Here is a 15,787-nt window from a genome sequence, read left to right as displayed (position 1 = left end):
GTTAACCTAACCTGCATGTCTTTGGACTGTGGGGGAAACCGGAGCACCCAGAGGAAACCCACGCGGACATGGGGAGAACATGCAAACTCCGCACAGAAAGGCCCTCGCCGGCCGCTGGGCTCGAACCCGGACCTTCTTGCTGTGAGGCAACAGCGCTAACCACTGCACCACCGTACCGCCCTCCATGGAAACATGAAAAATTAAAATTTCTCAAATTTCTTAGTATGAAAAGGTACATCTACCGGTACATCACCTTGTTAACATGTATACCATTTTTCAAATCCATATCATGAATAGTTTTGGATATATGCTCTGGAAACAAACATTGCCCTTAAAAACTAAGTCAAAATCTATTTTTTATGTAAAAATAAAAAAAAAATCCAAAATAGCAAAAGGTACCAGTTCACATCTCATCTCATCATCTCTAGCCGCTTTATCCTGTTCTACAGGGTTGCAGGCAAGCTGGAGCCTATCCCAGCTGACTACGGGCGAAAGGCGGGGTACACCCTGGACAAGTCACCAGGTCATCACAGGGCTGACACATAGACACAGACAACCATTCACACTCACATTCACACCTACGGTCAATTTAGAGTCACCAGTTAACCTAACCTGCATGTCTTTGGACTGTGGGGGAAACCGGAGCACCCGGAGGAAACCCACACGGACACGGGGAGAACATGCAAACTCCACACAGAAAGGCCCTCGCCGGCCACGGGGCTCGAACCCGGACCTTCTTGCTGTGAGGCGACAGCGCTAACCACTACACCACCATGCCGCCGACCAGTTCACATGTTGCTTGATATGTACACAAAGTTTCATGAAGATATCTTCAGTAGTTTTAAAGATATGGCCCAGAAACGAAAATATGACCAAACAGATGGAACCCATTTCTATATTCCCCACCAAACTTTGTTTGGGCAGGGGATAAAAGGTAATATTAAGAAAAATGAACAAAAATGTCCTCCGATACAGATAATTATCAAATAAAACTTTTTTGCACACATATTTAAAACTGTTGATCTTTTGTACATCAGAACCTAGCTTATCCCACTCAATGATGGCAGTATATAAAAAACTACATTTACCAAAAATGTTATGAACATGAGGTAAAATGAGAGAAGAACTGCTAGATCTTGTGGCATGAGAATGTATGAACCTGGCATACATAATATTGTTACATAAATAAGAAGGATTCTCACCAGAAACAACCTTTTTGACATGAAGTACTTTCTTGTAGGAAACTCTGTACTCCACAAGAAGCCACTGAAGAGTTTTAAAATGATTAACAGTTATATCTGACGTAGAATCAAGATTTAGGAGAAGTCTGATTAATTTGTCTTGACATATTTTCAGTTTTTCCTTTAGCAATTTTAACAAACCTGAATACCATGCACATGAGCCATAATCAAGATGACATAGAACCAGCAAGGACACAACAAGTTTAGCAGTTGATAAGTCCAGATACTTCCTTATTCGAACCATAAACTTTACACGAGTGTTGATCTTTTTTATCAGCTTGTTTGCCATGAAACTACTAGATAGAGTCCGATCCAGTTCAACCCCAAGATATTTTACAGTAGATTTGGCCTGAATGGGATATCCATTACACCTTACATTCATAACAGATTGTTCTTTTATACGATAGCTGCTACCAACAACACCAATTCCATTTTACTGAGATGCAATGATAATTTGTTATCAACAAGCCACTGACGAAGTGATATCATCATTGACAGCGGAGCTCCATACTTAAGGGAACATCAGCCAGATTTTTGATGGCTTTTGCAAGCATACAACATTCCTACATACATATGTACATATGTACAAACAATGTACCGCCACAGGGAACCCAATCATAAGTGCAAGGCAATGTATCTCATGAAGACTTGACCACTGGACAATGAAATTTGTATCTTTATTTACATAAGATAGGTTGTTTTTTAATCCAGCACTTATTTTTAATTTGCTTTTTACTCATCAGGAGCTCTGCTTTTAGCCAGTACACACACACATACATTTTATATATATATATATATATATATATATATATATATATATATATATATATATATATATACACATACATACATACATACATACATACATACATACACAGACACACTATCCACATTCACTGGATATGAGTAATTGCGTGCTCTGATTGGCTACTCTACTACTAGGATATCAGCTCATATACCATGGGTAGAGAAAAACTAAATGGCGGCGCATGTTGCTGAACCAACCGATGACTAAATAAAAACTAAACTCTATTTGAAAACAAAACCACAAAAATTGTTATCAGGTATTTAAAAGAAACAGAAATAGCTAAAAGAATATAGGGTTTTTTTTCCCTCCAAAATCTCCTGAAGTGAAACACACTCCAGCCCAGTCAGTGGCGGTAATGCACCTTTAAGTTGGTTTGCCAACCGCCAAAAAAAACCCGAAAGAAGAAGAAGAAGAAATCCCCCAAAAATACAAAAAAGCAACACAATATGGAATAAAAGTATTTGATGGTAAGAACATATCTTTTTTTATTTTTCAAGAATTATTATTATTGCATTTTTCACAAATTGCTCCTGTCATTTCGCCGGTTTGTTTACATTCTAAGCGGAAATTATTTTGTTGGATGTTTTGTATAAAGTTTTTATTTATCGAATTTGTGAAATAAAAATTCCATGTTTCTCAAAATCCAGTGAATGTGGATAGAATAAGACAGTTATTCCACTCAATCTCGTCGTACATGGCTTATAGCCAACTCGGTGCTACGCGCCTCGTCAGCTGTCAGCTCATGTATGACTCGATTTCGTGGAATAACTATTAAATATACAGTATATCTAATAATGATGTGGTCTATGAACGAGATATTTATTTAACATTGATAGAACAAGTCTCCAGTGTCAGAAGTAGTAAGTTTTCCGCTACAAGAAAGTCTTCTGGACAAAGAACTTCACATGTCCTGGTTTCTCAGTAACATGACAAGCTGCAAATATTACCCATTATTATTAATTTCATGACTGAGATAAAAAAGTGAGACAGTGACTGTTTATAGCTGCTATAACCAAGTGATAAAAGGAATTAACTTCTTTTGCTGATATTCCAATAACTTTAAAAGTATATGACATTAAGGAAGGAAAGTGATCAACTTCGTGGTGGTAACAGTAACAGTAACCACTACACGTCAGGCTGCATCACACCACCCAGTCACGGATTATTTTCCTATCGCTGCCCAGCGCAGACTGTTTTATTCTGTACTTAACTAACACGTCTACATAAATCACTTTCTAAATGCAGTCGAGCTTGGATGACATGTTGTAAATCTATTTTGTGAATTATACTACCTTCCATCATTCATATTACAGTTTTATGTATATTCCTCATTTAAAATTCCTACATGTTGGCATTACCTGGTTGGCACAGGCACTTCCGTGAGTCCTGTGAGCAGTACAGCAGGAGAGAGACGAACAAAGGCGATGATGGGTTTCTCCAGGAAATCCACTTCACCTACCAGCACGTTCGAGGCCTCTGCCCCTGGAGGGATCTTCTTCATGAAGTTCATGTCCACCTAAGAGAAGGTAATATGAAAGAGTAAGAGAGGATTCTTCTTATTTCTTTAACTGGACAGCCTAGTTTTCATTCCTGAAAGGAATGTTAGGGAACACAAACAAGAGTATTCTACACCATATGCACATTTATTATTGCTGGATCACCTGCCAATGAGACACACAAAGAAAAAAAAACACAAAATTGAAGATTGCGGATACACTTAAATATTTGCAGGAAATGTCAAATTACAGATCGTTAAATTGATATCCTGGTGAATTATGTGACGATACACTTTTTTGGGCCCGCAAGTTGGCCTAGTGGTTAATACGTATGTCCGCCTCTTGATCGAGAGATTGCGAGTTCTACTCACAGTTGGGTCATACCAAAGACCATCATAAAAATGGCACCTACTGCTGTCTAGCAAGGCTCACTGCAATATAGATGTGACTGGGGAGTCAAACTCTCGTGGTTACCAGAAGACCAGCACCCCACTCTAACCCTAGCTGTATAAGCGAAAGGCCGGGGGCTACGGAAACGGAGATCAGCAAACTGATGTGTTTAAGGGCCTTGTTAGTACTGGAATGGGAGGCTGCCTGGGAAGACCAGGTCCTGACATGAGAGGGACTTTGACTTGACACTTTTTCAGGATTTTTTTTTCCCACAATTTTCTCCCTCATTTAGTCATAGCCAATTTCTGCCCACCGGGTAGCTCTCCCCAGTCACACGACCAGGGAAGGCGAAGGCTATCAAATGCTTCCTTCAAGGCATGTGACTGCTTATGGAACATCAGGGATGGTGTAATACAGTCAGAGGAAAGTGCTATCACAGACACCCATGATTAGCTCGTATCGCTGCAATTGACAGGTGAGCAAGAGTATGCCACCCCTCCCTCCCTCCCTGAGAGTAAAAGAACATTTTCATGGAAATTAATATGTAAGTAATTCAGTAAAAGTACAGCATTTCAATTTCAAGAACTCAAGTATAAGTATAAATACATCAAAATAATATTTAATATGCTATAGTAACATCAGTGAAGTATTTTCTACCCCTGACTTTCAGATATGAATGATACGTTGGGGAAATTGTCTTAATGAAACACTTTGTAGTGAATAATGTGTGGTTTTAGACATTACGGATATTTTGTGGAGCCATAAACAGAGGACATGATTAAGTAAAGAAGGATTTACTTGGTGGAAAATTCCAGTGAACACACACAGTGTGGTCTTGTCTGAAACAATGAACAGTACCTCAGAGCAAGACATAAAACACATCCTAGGCAAAAAAAAAAAGTGTTTACATTCAAGTGCTGGTGGGGGTTTTTTTAAGCATCTTCATGGAGGAAAAAAAAAGGCCCACAGGGACAGGAATATCTGACAGTTAGGAATATTTCGCTGGTCCCCACAAGAAAAACTGTTTGTTTGTTTGTTTTAAAAACATGTAGCTTTTATCTCATCTCATTATCTCTAGCCGCTTTATCCTTCTACAGGGTCGCAGGCAAGCTGGAGCCTATCCCAGCTGACTACGGGCGAAAGGCGGGGTACACCCTGGACAAGTCGCCAGGTCATCACAGGGCCGACACATAGACACAGACAACCATTCACACTCACATTCACACCTACGGTCAATTTAGAGTCACCAGTTAACCTAACCTGCATGTCTTTGGACTGTGGGGGAAACCGGAGCACCCGGAGGAAACCCACGCGGACACGGGGAGAACATGCAAACTCCACACAGAAAGGCCCTCGCCGGCCACGGGGCTCGAACCCAGGACCTTCTTGCTGTGAGGCGACAGCGCTAACCACTACACCACCGTGCCGCCTACCGTAGCTTTTATTTTTAAAAAATAAAAAATAATAAACTAAAAGGCAAAAGATTTCATTTTGGTTATTGCGGTTAAGGTCAGGTGTAGCCTAGGATAGCTAAGCTTAATTATTATTTCAATTAAAGGTCCTGATGAGGATAGTAAGACAGTGTCACCACATTATTGGTAAATATCCAGCAGCCAAAACTTTATTATTTCTGACATTGATATTTCTCAACTCGAAGGGCACTCGGTAGAGTTCTTGCCTCCACCAAGCCACGTATCCAGATTTGCGTCAAAATCTAACTGATTGTTCCTTTACCCATGGCTCACCTTTCCTCAAAACATCATCAAAATTCATTCACTACTTTTTGAGAAATGTTGGGAACAGGCAAACCAATAGAAGTGAAAACATAAGCTTCTCCAACAGAGTTGATGAACAAGAAGCAGCCATGGAATTTTTTTAACAATTGATGCTAACTATAAGTACAGTGCAATTTTAGTCATACAGTCTTTTCTTAGGATTTTACCAACACACGTGAGGGAAATGTAGATGTTCCTGATGATTTAGTTTCATTTCTTCTGTCACCCTACCTTTACACCATTCATATAAAAGACTTAAAGGCTATACAGGTATGCTAGCAAGCTAAATCATCTCACTTGTTAGGCTTGTTGTCCCTGTTTCTAAGCAGCAGAGTTGTTACAACTTGAACCACTTGATTGGTGAGTGTATCATATTGTGGGTTTGCATTCTTATGGCATGTGTGTGTGTTACCTTGCTAAGATCTACAGTGCTTCCATCTTTGCTGTTGCTTGACTTGGCTGATCTGTTTTCACTCACCCTGCCTGAGTCCACAGAGCCAGAGAGAGGAGAAGACGACGCCAATGTACCTGAGAGAATGCACAAGAGGCAGACAATAAAACAAACAGGGAAAGAAAGATATTGTTACAAAAAAAGAGTGCTAAACTTACTTCATGGAGCAGCAAACAGGACCAGGTACAAGCAGATGTGCAGCACCACATGATCTTTCTTCAGGTTTATTTGAAATATTTGTGTACTAGCGGAGTCAAAATGACTAACAGAACACATTCAATACTGCTGCTGTATTGATATAACAATATTCACGTAGCCAGAATAGCTGAATGATAAAAAAAAAAAAATTTAGGGTGGAAGCCATGGCCAAATGGTTAGAGACCAAAACAGCTTTGGGACCAAGAGGTCACTGGTTTCATTCCCTGAACCAGCAGGATTGGCTCAAGTGCCCTTGAGCAAGGCACCTAACCCCCAACTGCTCAGGCAAGTGTGGTGGCGTACCTTGTGTCCATCCATCCGTCCATTATCCGTAACCACTTATCCTGTGTAGGGTTGTGGGCAAGCTGGATCCTATCCCAGCTGACTATGGGCAAGAGGCGGGGTACACCCTGGACAAGTCACCAGATCATTACAGGGCTGACACATAGAGACAAACAACCATTCACACTCACATCTACAGTCAATTTAGAACCTCCAATTAGCCTAACCTGCATGTCTTTGGACTGTGGGGGAAACCGGAGCACCTAGAGGAAACCCACACAGACACAAGGAGAACATGCAAACTCCACACAGAAAGGCCCCTGTCGGCCACTGGGCTCGAACCCAGAACCTTCTTGCTGTGAGGTGACAGTGCTAACCACTACACCACTGTGCCGCTGTACCTTGCATCCGATTAGCCAAAGAAAAACTGATAATTGCACCATCAGTTCGGGCAAGAATCCGGCCATGATTTAAAAATAAATAAATAAAAAATTAAACCCGGACAGCATGTGTCTTTGGCTCTTGGCCATGGATGACTGTGTCATTGTCATTAGTTGATGGTTGCCTGATGATTTCCCAACAATACTGCAACTATTTTTTCTTTGTTCCATTGCATATCCCTGCTGAAAAATTCAGCTTGGTCTAATTGGCTGCCAAGGCAAAGGCCAAGCTGGCCAAACTGGTAGACCAGCTATTCCAGCTAAGATAACAGAGCAGTAAGACAATTATCAAATCTCATTTTCAAAACATTTATTGCACAGTTTTGTCAAATAAGAAGGAAAATGGGGATACAATCTACTTAAATTCCCATCACGTTCTCTTCCCAATGTCACATTCAACTTCAGCTCAGTTTTCAATGACCACAGAAACAAATCTCACCAGAGGTTCTAGCTTACACTGGTGCTTCACATGTTTGTCACTGAGAAAGCTTGCTCATTGGACTCTTTCATACTCATGCTGGAAGACTGTGATATGTTATATATGGGCACCTGAGCAGGTTGGCATTCCTCAGTGAGCAATGTGAGACTATGGACAGATTATCCAAAGCTCCAAAGCAGGACACATGCTCGAGATGCCAACATGGCTTTATTCAGAGATTAACTGAAGAATACTAACTAAATACACACATACAATACAACACTCGCCACAAACTCACCGTCCCTCACAAACGCAGTTTTGCTGGTAAACACATACTGTATACAGTACATGCACTTTTCTAATATACAGTGTCTTGGAAAAGTATTCATCCCCCTTGGTGTTTGTCCTCTTTTGTCACATTACAAGCTGAACTTAAAACGGATTTTTGGGGGGTTAACATCATTTGAGTTACATAACATGCCTACCACATTAAAGGTGCAAATTGTATTTTTTTTTAATTATGACACAAACAATAATTAAGATGAAAAAACAGAAATCTGGAGTGTGCATAGGTATTCACTCCCCGAAGTCAATACTTTGTAGAGCCATATTTTGCTGCAATTACAGCTGCAAGTCTTTTGGGGTATGTCTCCATTAGCTTAGCACATTTGGCCACTGGGATTTTTGCCCATTCCTCAAGGTAGAACTGTTCCAACTCCTTCAAGTTAGATGGGTTGCATTGGTGAACAGCAATCTTAAAGTTATGCCACAGATTCTCAACTGGATTGAGGTCTGGACTTTGACTAGGCCATTCCATGACATTTAAATGTTTCCCTTTAAACTACTCCAATGTTGCTTTAGCAGTATGTTTAGGGTCATTGTCCTGCTGGAATGTGAACCTTTGTCCCAGTCTCAAACCTTTGGCTGACTCAAACAGGTTTTCCTCCAGAATTGCCCTGTATTTAGTGCCATCCATTTTTGCTTCAGTCCTGACCAGCTTTCCTGTCCCTGCAGATGAAAAACATCCCCACAGCATGATGCTGCCACGACCATGCTTCACTGTAGGAATGGTGTTCTCAGGGTGTTGAGTTTGCGCCACACATGGTGTTTCCCATGATGGCCAAAAAGTTCAATTTTAGTCTCATCTGACCAGAGAATGCTCTTCCATGTGTTTGGGGAGTCTGCCACATGCTGTTGGGCAAACTCCAAATGTGTTTTCTGATTTTTTTTTTCTGGCCACTCTTCCATAAAGCCCCACTCTGTGGAATATACAGCTTAAAGTGGTCCTATGGACAGATATTCCCATCTCCACTGTGGACCTTTGCAGCTCCTTTAGTGTTATATTTGGTGTTTTTGTTGCATCTCTGATTAATGCCATCCTTGCCCAGTCTGTGAGTTTTGGTGGGCGGGCTTCTCTCGTCAGGTTTGTAGTGATGCCATATTCTTTCCATTTTGCTATAATGGATTTAATGCTGCTCCGTGGGATATTCAAAGTTTGGGATATTTTTTATAACCCAACTCTGGTCTATACTCCACAACTTTGTCTCTGACCTGTTTGGAGACTCCTTGGTTTTCATGTTGCTTGTTTAGTAGTGTTGCAGAGTCAGGGTCCTTCCAGAACAGGTTGATTTATACAGACATCATGTGACAGATCATGTGACTCTTTGATTGCACACATTTATCTTATTCAATTAATTATGTGACTTATGACGTGAATTGGTTGGACCAGCGCTTACATAGGGGTTTCATATGAAAGGGGGTGAATACCTATGCACACTCCAGATTTCTGATTTTTCATCTTAATTATTGTGAACCTTTTTATTGTGTCACAATAAAAAAAACAATTTGCACCTTTAAAGTAAGCATGTTGTATAAATCAAGTGGCGCTCACACTCCAAAAATCCATTTTAATTCCAGCTTGTAATACGACAAAACAGGGCAAACAGCAAGGGGGATGAATACTTTTGCAAGACACTGTATACGAATTATCATGTAGAGCCTTACAGTAGATACAGTGGTGCTTGAAATTTTGTGAACCCTTTAGAATTTTCTATATTTCTGCATAAATATGACCTAAAACATCATCAGATTTTCACACAAGTCCTAAAATTACTGCAGACCAGGTCAGAGGTCAACTGAGGAAGCTTCACCCCAGGAAAGCAGCAGGCCCGGACAAGGTGTGTCCCCAACTGCTGAAGACCTGTGCTGCTGAACTGGGTGAACCACTCCAACGCATCTTCAACCTCAGCCTGCAGCTGGGGAGAGTGCCCACCCTCTGGAAGACATCATGTATCATTCCAGTTCCCAAAAAGAATCGGCCCAGCGAGCTGAACGACTTTCGACCGGTGGCACTCACTTCACATCTGATGAAAATGTTGGAGTGGCTCTTCCTCAGCCTCCTCAGACCCCAGGTACAACATGCCCAGGACTGTCTGCAGTTTGCGTACCAGGCAGGTGTTGGTGTGGAAGACGCCATCCTCTACCTGCTACACCGAGCCCACTCGCATCTGGATAAGGGAAATGGCACAGTGAGGATCCTCTTCTTGGACTTCTCGAGTGCCTTCAACACCATCCAGCCCCTACTGCTTCAGGACAAACTGAACAGGATGCAAGTGGACCCCTGCCTGGTCACCTGGATCTCCAGCTACCTCACTGACAGGCCGCAGTATGTCAGGCTGAAGGACATCACATCTGACACTGTGATTAGCAGCACCCGAGCACCCCAGGGCACGGTGTTGGCCTGTCTTCTCTTCACCCTGTACACCACGGACTTCTGCTACAACACGGAGCTGTGTCACATTCAGAAGTTTGCCGATGACACAGCCATTGTTGGGTGTATCAGTGACGACAGAGAGGAGGAGTATAGGAGCCTGGTGAGGGACTTTGCTGTGTGGTGCAACAGGAACCATCTGCAGCTCAACACCTCGAAGACCAAGGAGCTGGTCATTGACTTTGGGAGGTCCAGACCAAGGTCACGACCAGTTCTGATCGAGGGAGTCGAGGTGGAGGCTGTCGATTCCTACAAGTACCTCAGGCTGTGGCTGGACAGCAAGCCGGACTGGACTTGCAACACCAAACACTTATACAGGAAGGGACAGAGCAGGCTATACTTCCTTAGGAGACTGCGGTCCTTTAACATCTGCAGGAAACTCCTGTGGATGTTCTATCAGTCTGTGATTGCCAGTGTCCTGTTTTACACCGTGGTGTGCTGGGGGGGGGGGGGCAGCACATCCAAGAGGGACACATCCAGGCTGGACAAGCTGATCAGGTGAGCCGGCTCTGTGGTTGGCATGAAGCTGGACTCTCTGGTGATGGTGGCAGAGAAGAGGTCTATGGACAAACTATTGAACATCATGGACGATACCAGTCACCCTCTGCACACCGTCATCAGCAACCAGAGGAGCCTGTTCACTGACAGAATGCTCCTTCCCAAGTGCAGAATGAACAGACTCAAAAACTCCTTTGTCCCTCACACCATCAGACTGTACAACTCCTCTCTGGGGGGGAGGAGGGGTAACAGGAGGACAGAGGATGGGAAGGAGCAGTAGCCTAGCCTAACAATAAGCAATACCGGACAATGTGCAATATAATGTGCAATATAAAGTGCAATATCTCTCCTGCCGCCGCTCCCCCCTTCTCCCCACCTTTCCCCCTCCCCCTCCCCCTTCCTCTCTTCCCCATATCTTATTCTTTTTATATTTGTGTATGTATATACTTAATTTATTTTAATTTATCTAGAAGTTTTCTCTATTTCTTTTCTCTGTTTATCTGTAATGATGCTGCTGGAACCTTAATTTCCCTGAGGGAACCTGCCCAAAGGGATCAATAAAGTTTTATCTAATCTAATCTAATCTAAAAGTAGATAAAGAGAACCCAGTTAAACAAATGAGACAAAAATATTATACTTGGTCATTTATTTATTGAGGAAAATGATCCAGTATTACGTATCTGTGAGTGACAAAAGTATGTGAACCTCTAGGATTAGCAGGTAATTTGAAATGTGAAATTAGAGTCAGGTGTTTTCAATCAATGGGATGATAATCAGGTGTGAGTTGGCACCCTGTTTTATTTAAAGAACAGGGATCTATCAAAGTCTGATCTTCACAACACATGTTTGTGGAAGTGTATCAAGGCACAAACAAAGGAGATTTCTGAGGACCTCAGAAAAAGCATTGTTGATGCTCATCAGGCTGGAAAAGGTTACAAAACCATCTCTAAAGAGTTTGGACTCCACCAATCCACAGTCAGACAGATTGTGTACAAATGGAGGAAATTCAAGACCATTGTTATCCTCCCCAGCAGTGGTCGACCAACAAAGATCACTCCAAGAGCAAGGCGTGTAATAGTCGGCGACGTCACAAAGGGACCCCAGGGTAACTTCTACACAACTGAAGGCCTCTCTCACATTGGTTAATGTTAATCTTAATGAGTCCACTATCAGGAGAACACTGAACAACAATGGTGTGCATGGCAGGGTTGCAAGGAGAAAGTCACTGCACTCCAAAAAGAACATTGCTGCTCATCTGCAGTTTGCTAACTATCACGTGGACAAGCCAGAAGGCTATTGGATGGATGAGACCAAAATAGAACTCCTTGGTTTAAATGAGAAGCATAATGTTTGGAGAAAGGAAAACACTGCATTCCAGCATAAGAACCTTATCCCATCTGTGAAACATGGTGGTGGTAGTATCATGGTTTGGGCCTGTTTTGCTGTATCTGGGCCCGGACAGCTTGCCATCATTGATGGAACAATAGATTCTGAATTATGCCAGCGAATTCTAAAGGAAAATGTCAGGACATGTGTCCATGAACTGAATCTCAAGAGAAGGTGGGTCATGCAGCAAGACAATGACCCTAAGTACACAAGTCGTTCTACCAAAGAATAGTTAAATAAGAATAAAGTTAATGTTTTGGAATGGCCAAGTCAAAGTCCTGACCTTAATCCAATCGAAATGTTGTGGAAGGACCTGAAGCGAGCAGCTCATGTGAGGAAACCCACCAACATCCCGGAGTTGAAGCTGTTCTGTACGGAGGAACGGGCTAAAATTCCTCCAAACTGGTGTGCAGGACTGATCAACAGTTACTGGAAACATTTAGCTGCAGTTACTGCTGCACAAGGGGGTCACACCAGATACTGAAAGCAAAGGTTCACATACTTTTGCCACTCACAGATATGTAATATTGGATCATTTTCCTCAATAAATAAATGACCAAGTGTAATATTTTTCTCACTCCTGGGAGTACAGGCACTTAGAATAGCCAAGTAGAGCATAAAAAAAGTATAACGGTGGGAAACTGTCTGTGTAGTCTTAAAATAATATCGATGGGAAAGTTTACTGCATAACCAAACACAACAAGGCATGTGTGCACACATCCACACGCACACACACACACACACACACACACACACACACACAGCAGGGTACAGAATGGGTCTTTGTAGAAATAGTTAAGGTGGGTGGAGCACAGAAGCACGGCAGGCCAGAACTGAGTTTGCAAAAACCCTTTTTATTTTAGCTTTTCAGCTTTTAATCATTCTCCCACACACACACACACACACACACACACACACACACACACACAAGTGTTCTCGTTCGGGGAGAGCCCCCTTCTTCTGCTCTCCCTCTCCTCTTATAGGGCACGGTCACTGGGGAAGACACACAAACACAGGTTAATTCCTGTCAGGTGCAGTGATTCTGCCACTTACCTTCCCTGACGCTGCCCTCCATTCACAGACCGACGCTTGACCACGCCCCCGCTGCCACATACCCCCACCGCCCGACTCAGGCCGGGGAGCCATCCGGCCTGCAGCTGACTTCCCCCCCGATGGGAGAGGAAATCTGCCACGACCATCTGTGCCCCCGGCCTGTGGACCACCTCGAACTTTAACGGCTGGAGTGCCAGATACCAACGGGTGATCCGTGCTTTGGCATCCTTCATGTGGTGGAGCCACTCCAGGGGCATGTAGTCCGACCAGAGGGTGAAAGGGTGCCCCAGCAGGTAGTAGTGGAGGGTGAGGACTGCCCACTTGATGGCAAGGCATTCCTTCTCTATGGTGCTGTACCTGCCCTTGTGCACCGACAGCTTGTGGCTGATATACAGCATGGGACGGTCCTCCCCCTCCACCTCCTGGGACATAACAGCCCCCAGCCCTCTGTCCGATGCGTCTGTCTGCAAAACAAAGGGGAGAGAAAAGTCAGGGTAGTGTAACAGTGGCCCCCCACACAGTGCACCCTTTACCTTAGAGAAAGCCCGCTGGCATTGCTCCGTCCACTGGACTGGATCTGGTGCCCCCATTTTAGTTAGATCAGTCAGTGGGCTGGTGATGTCTGAATAATTAGGTATAAACCTATGATAGTAGCCAGCCAGCCCCAGGAACTGTCTCATCCCCTTTTTGGTCTTGGGCCTTGGGCAGGCCACAATCGCTGCTGTCTTATTGATTTGGGGACACACCTGCCCATTGCCCAAGTGGAAGCCCAGATACCGTATTTCCACTCACCCAATCGCACACTTCTTCAGGTTGGCGGTGAGACCCGCTCGTCTCAGTGACCTAAGGACGGCCCTTAGGTGTTCTAGGTGCCGCAGCCAGTCATTACTATAAATAATAATGTCGTCCAGGTATGTGGCCGCATAGATGGCGTGGGGGCGGAGGACCCTATCCATAAGCTGCTGGAACGTAGCGGGTGCCCCAAACAGCCCAAAAGGAAGTGTGATGAACTGGTGCAAGCCAAACGGTGTGGAGAAGGCTGTTTTCTCTCGGGATAGCGGAGTTAAGGGGATCTGCCAATATCCCTTTGTCAAATCCAGTGTCAAATAAAAACGAGCCGTGCCTAGTTGATCGAGCAACTTGTCAATACAAGGCATTGGGTACACATCAAATTTAGACACCACGTTGACTTTTCTATAGTCCACACAGAACCGGACTGACCCGTCGGCCTTGGGAACCAAGACCACCGGGCTGCTCAAGTCACTGTGGGACTCTTCGACGATGCCCATTTCGAGCATGGCCTCGGGTTCTTCCCGAACCACCTTTTTCTTGTGTTCGGGTAGTCTGTAAGGGCGGCTGCGAAGTACTACCCCTGGGGGCGTCTCAATGTGGTGTTCTATGAGGTGGGTGTGGCCAGGCAGGGGCGAGAAGATGTCAGAAAATTCTGTTTGCACCTGGGCTACTTCCATGAGCTGGGTCAGGGAGAGGTGGTCTCCACAGGGGACCGGAGCAGTGGGTGATGTCAATTTTCCCTTTTGAACCTCCGGCCCCAGCTCTGCCTTCTCTGGAACCACTGACACCAATGCCACAGGGACCTCCTCATTCCAAAGTTTTAACAGATTGAGGTGGTAAATTTGTAACGCCCCACCCCTGTCCATTCGCCTCACCTCATAGTCGACGTCCCCGACTCGCCGTGTGACCTCAAAGGGTCCTTGCCACCTGGCGATCAATTTGGAGCTCGACGTGGGCAACAACACGAGCACTTTATCTCCCGGTGTGAATTCCCTAAGGCGCCTACCCCTGTCGTTCAGACGGACTTGACGTTCTTGGGCCTGCCACAAATTCTCCTGGGTTACGTGTGTGAGGGTGTGGAGTTTGGTGCACAGGTTGATAATGTATTGAATTTCATTTTTGCTTGTTGAAGGTCCCTCCTCCCAATTTTCATGCAGCACATCTAAAATGCCACGTGGCTTACGCCCGTATAATAATTCAAATGGGGAGAACCCCGTGGAGGCTTGTGGGACCTCTCACACTGCGAACAACAGGGGCTCAAGCCATTTATCCCAGCTGCGTGCGTCCTCGCTTACAAATTTTTGAATTATGTTCTTGAGGGTGCAGTTAAACTGTTCAACTAAGCCATCCGTTTGTGGGTGATAAACACTGGTGCGGATAGGCTTAATTCCCAGTAATCCATACAGTTCACGCAGTGTGCATGACATAAACATAGTGCCTTGATCAGTCAGAATCTCTTTGGGGATTCCAACTCAGGAGATGACGCGGAAGAGCACTTCCGCAATACTGCGTGCTGAGATATTGCAAAGAGGCACTGCTTCCGGATATCACATTGCATAGTCCACCAGAACTAAAATAAAGCAATATCCTCGTGTTGACCGATCTAATGGCCCGATGAGATCCATCCCAATTGTTTCGATTGGGGTCTCGATTAATGGCAGAGGGCGCAAAGGCGCTTTTGGAATGGCTTCTGGATTTACTAACTGGCATTCGCGGCACGCCGTACACCACCTACGGACATCACTGCGAATCCCTGGCCAATCGAACCAGGCCATTATTCAGGCTAGTG

The 15,787-nt window shown here is 44.0% G+C and overlaps 1 protein-coding gene across 3 annotated transcripts in view; it reads right to left on the bottom strand.

The window, feature by feature from the left end:
- LOC132882073 (sodium bicarbonate cotransporter 3-like) overlaps positions 1-15,787 on the bottom strand; it is a 118,942-nt gene that overhangs the window by 59,399 nt on the left and 43,756 nt on the right. For all 3 annotated transcript variants that reach the window (XM_060915303.1, XM_060915301.1, XM_060915302.1), the window contains exons 8-9: positions 6,123-6,238; positions 3,408-3,565 (exon numbers count right to left, since the gene is read on the bottom strand). In XM_060915303.1, the coding sequence (XP_060771286.1) occupies positions 3,408-3,565; positions 6,123-6,238 (274 nt within the window). The remainder of the gene's footprint in view (positions 1-3,407; positions 3,566-6,122; positions 6,239-15,787) is intronic.

This window comes from Neoarius graeffei, chromosome 2 (assembly GCF_027579695.1).
Source record: "Neoarius graeffei isolate fNeoGra1 chromosome 2, fNeoGra1.pri, whole genome shotgun sequence".
Taxonomy (NCBI): domain Eukaryota; kingdom Metazoa; phylum Chordata; class Actinopteri; order Siluriformes; family Ariidae; genus Neoarius; species Neoarius graeffei.
Note: the sequence above shows the minus strand (reverse complement) of the source record. Positions and strands in the feature narration are given on the sequence as shown.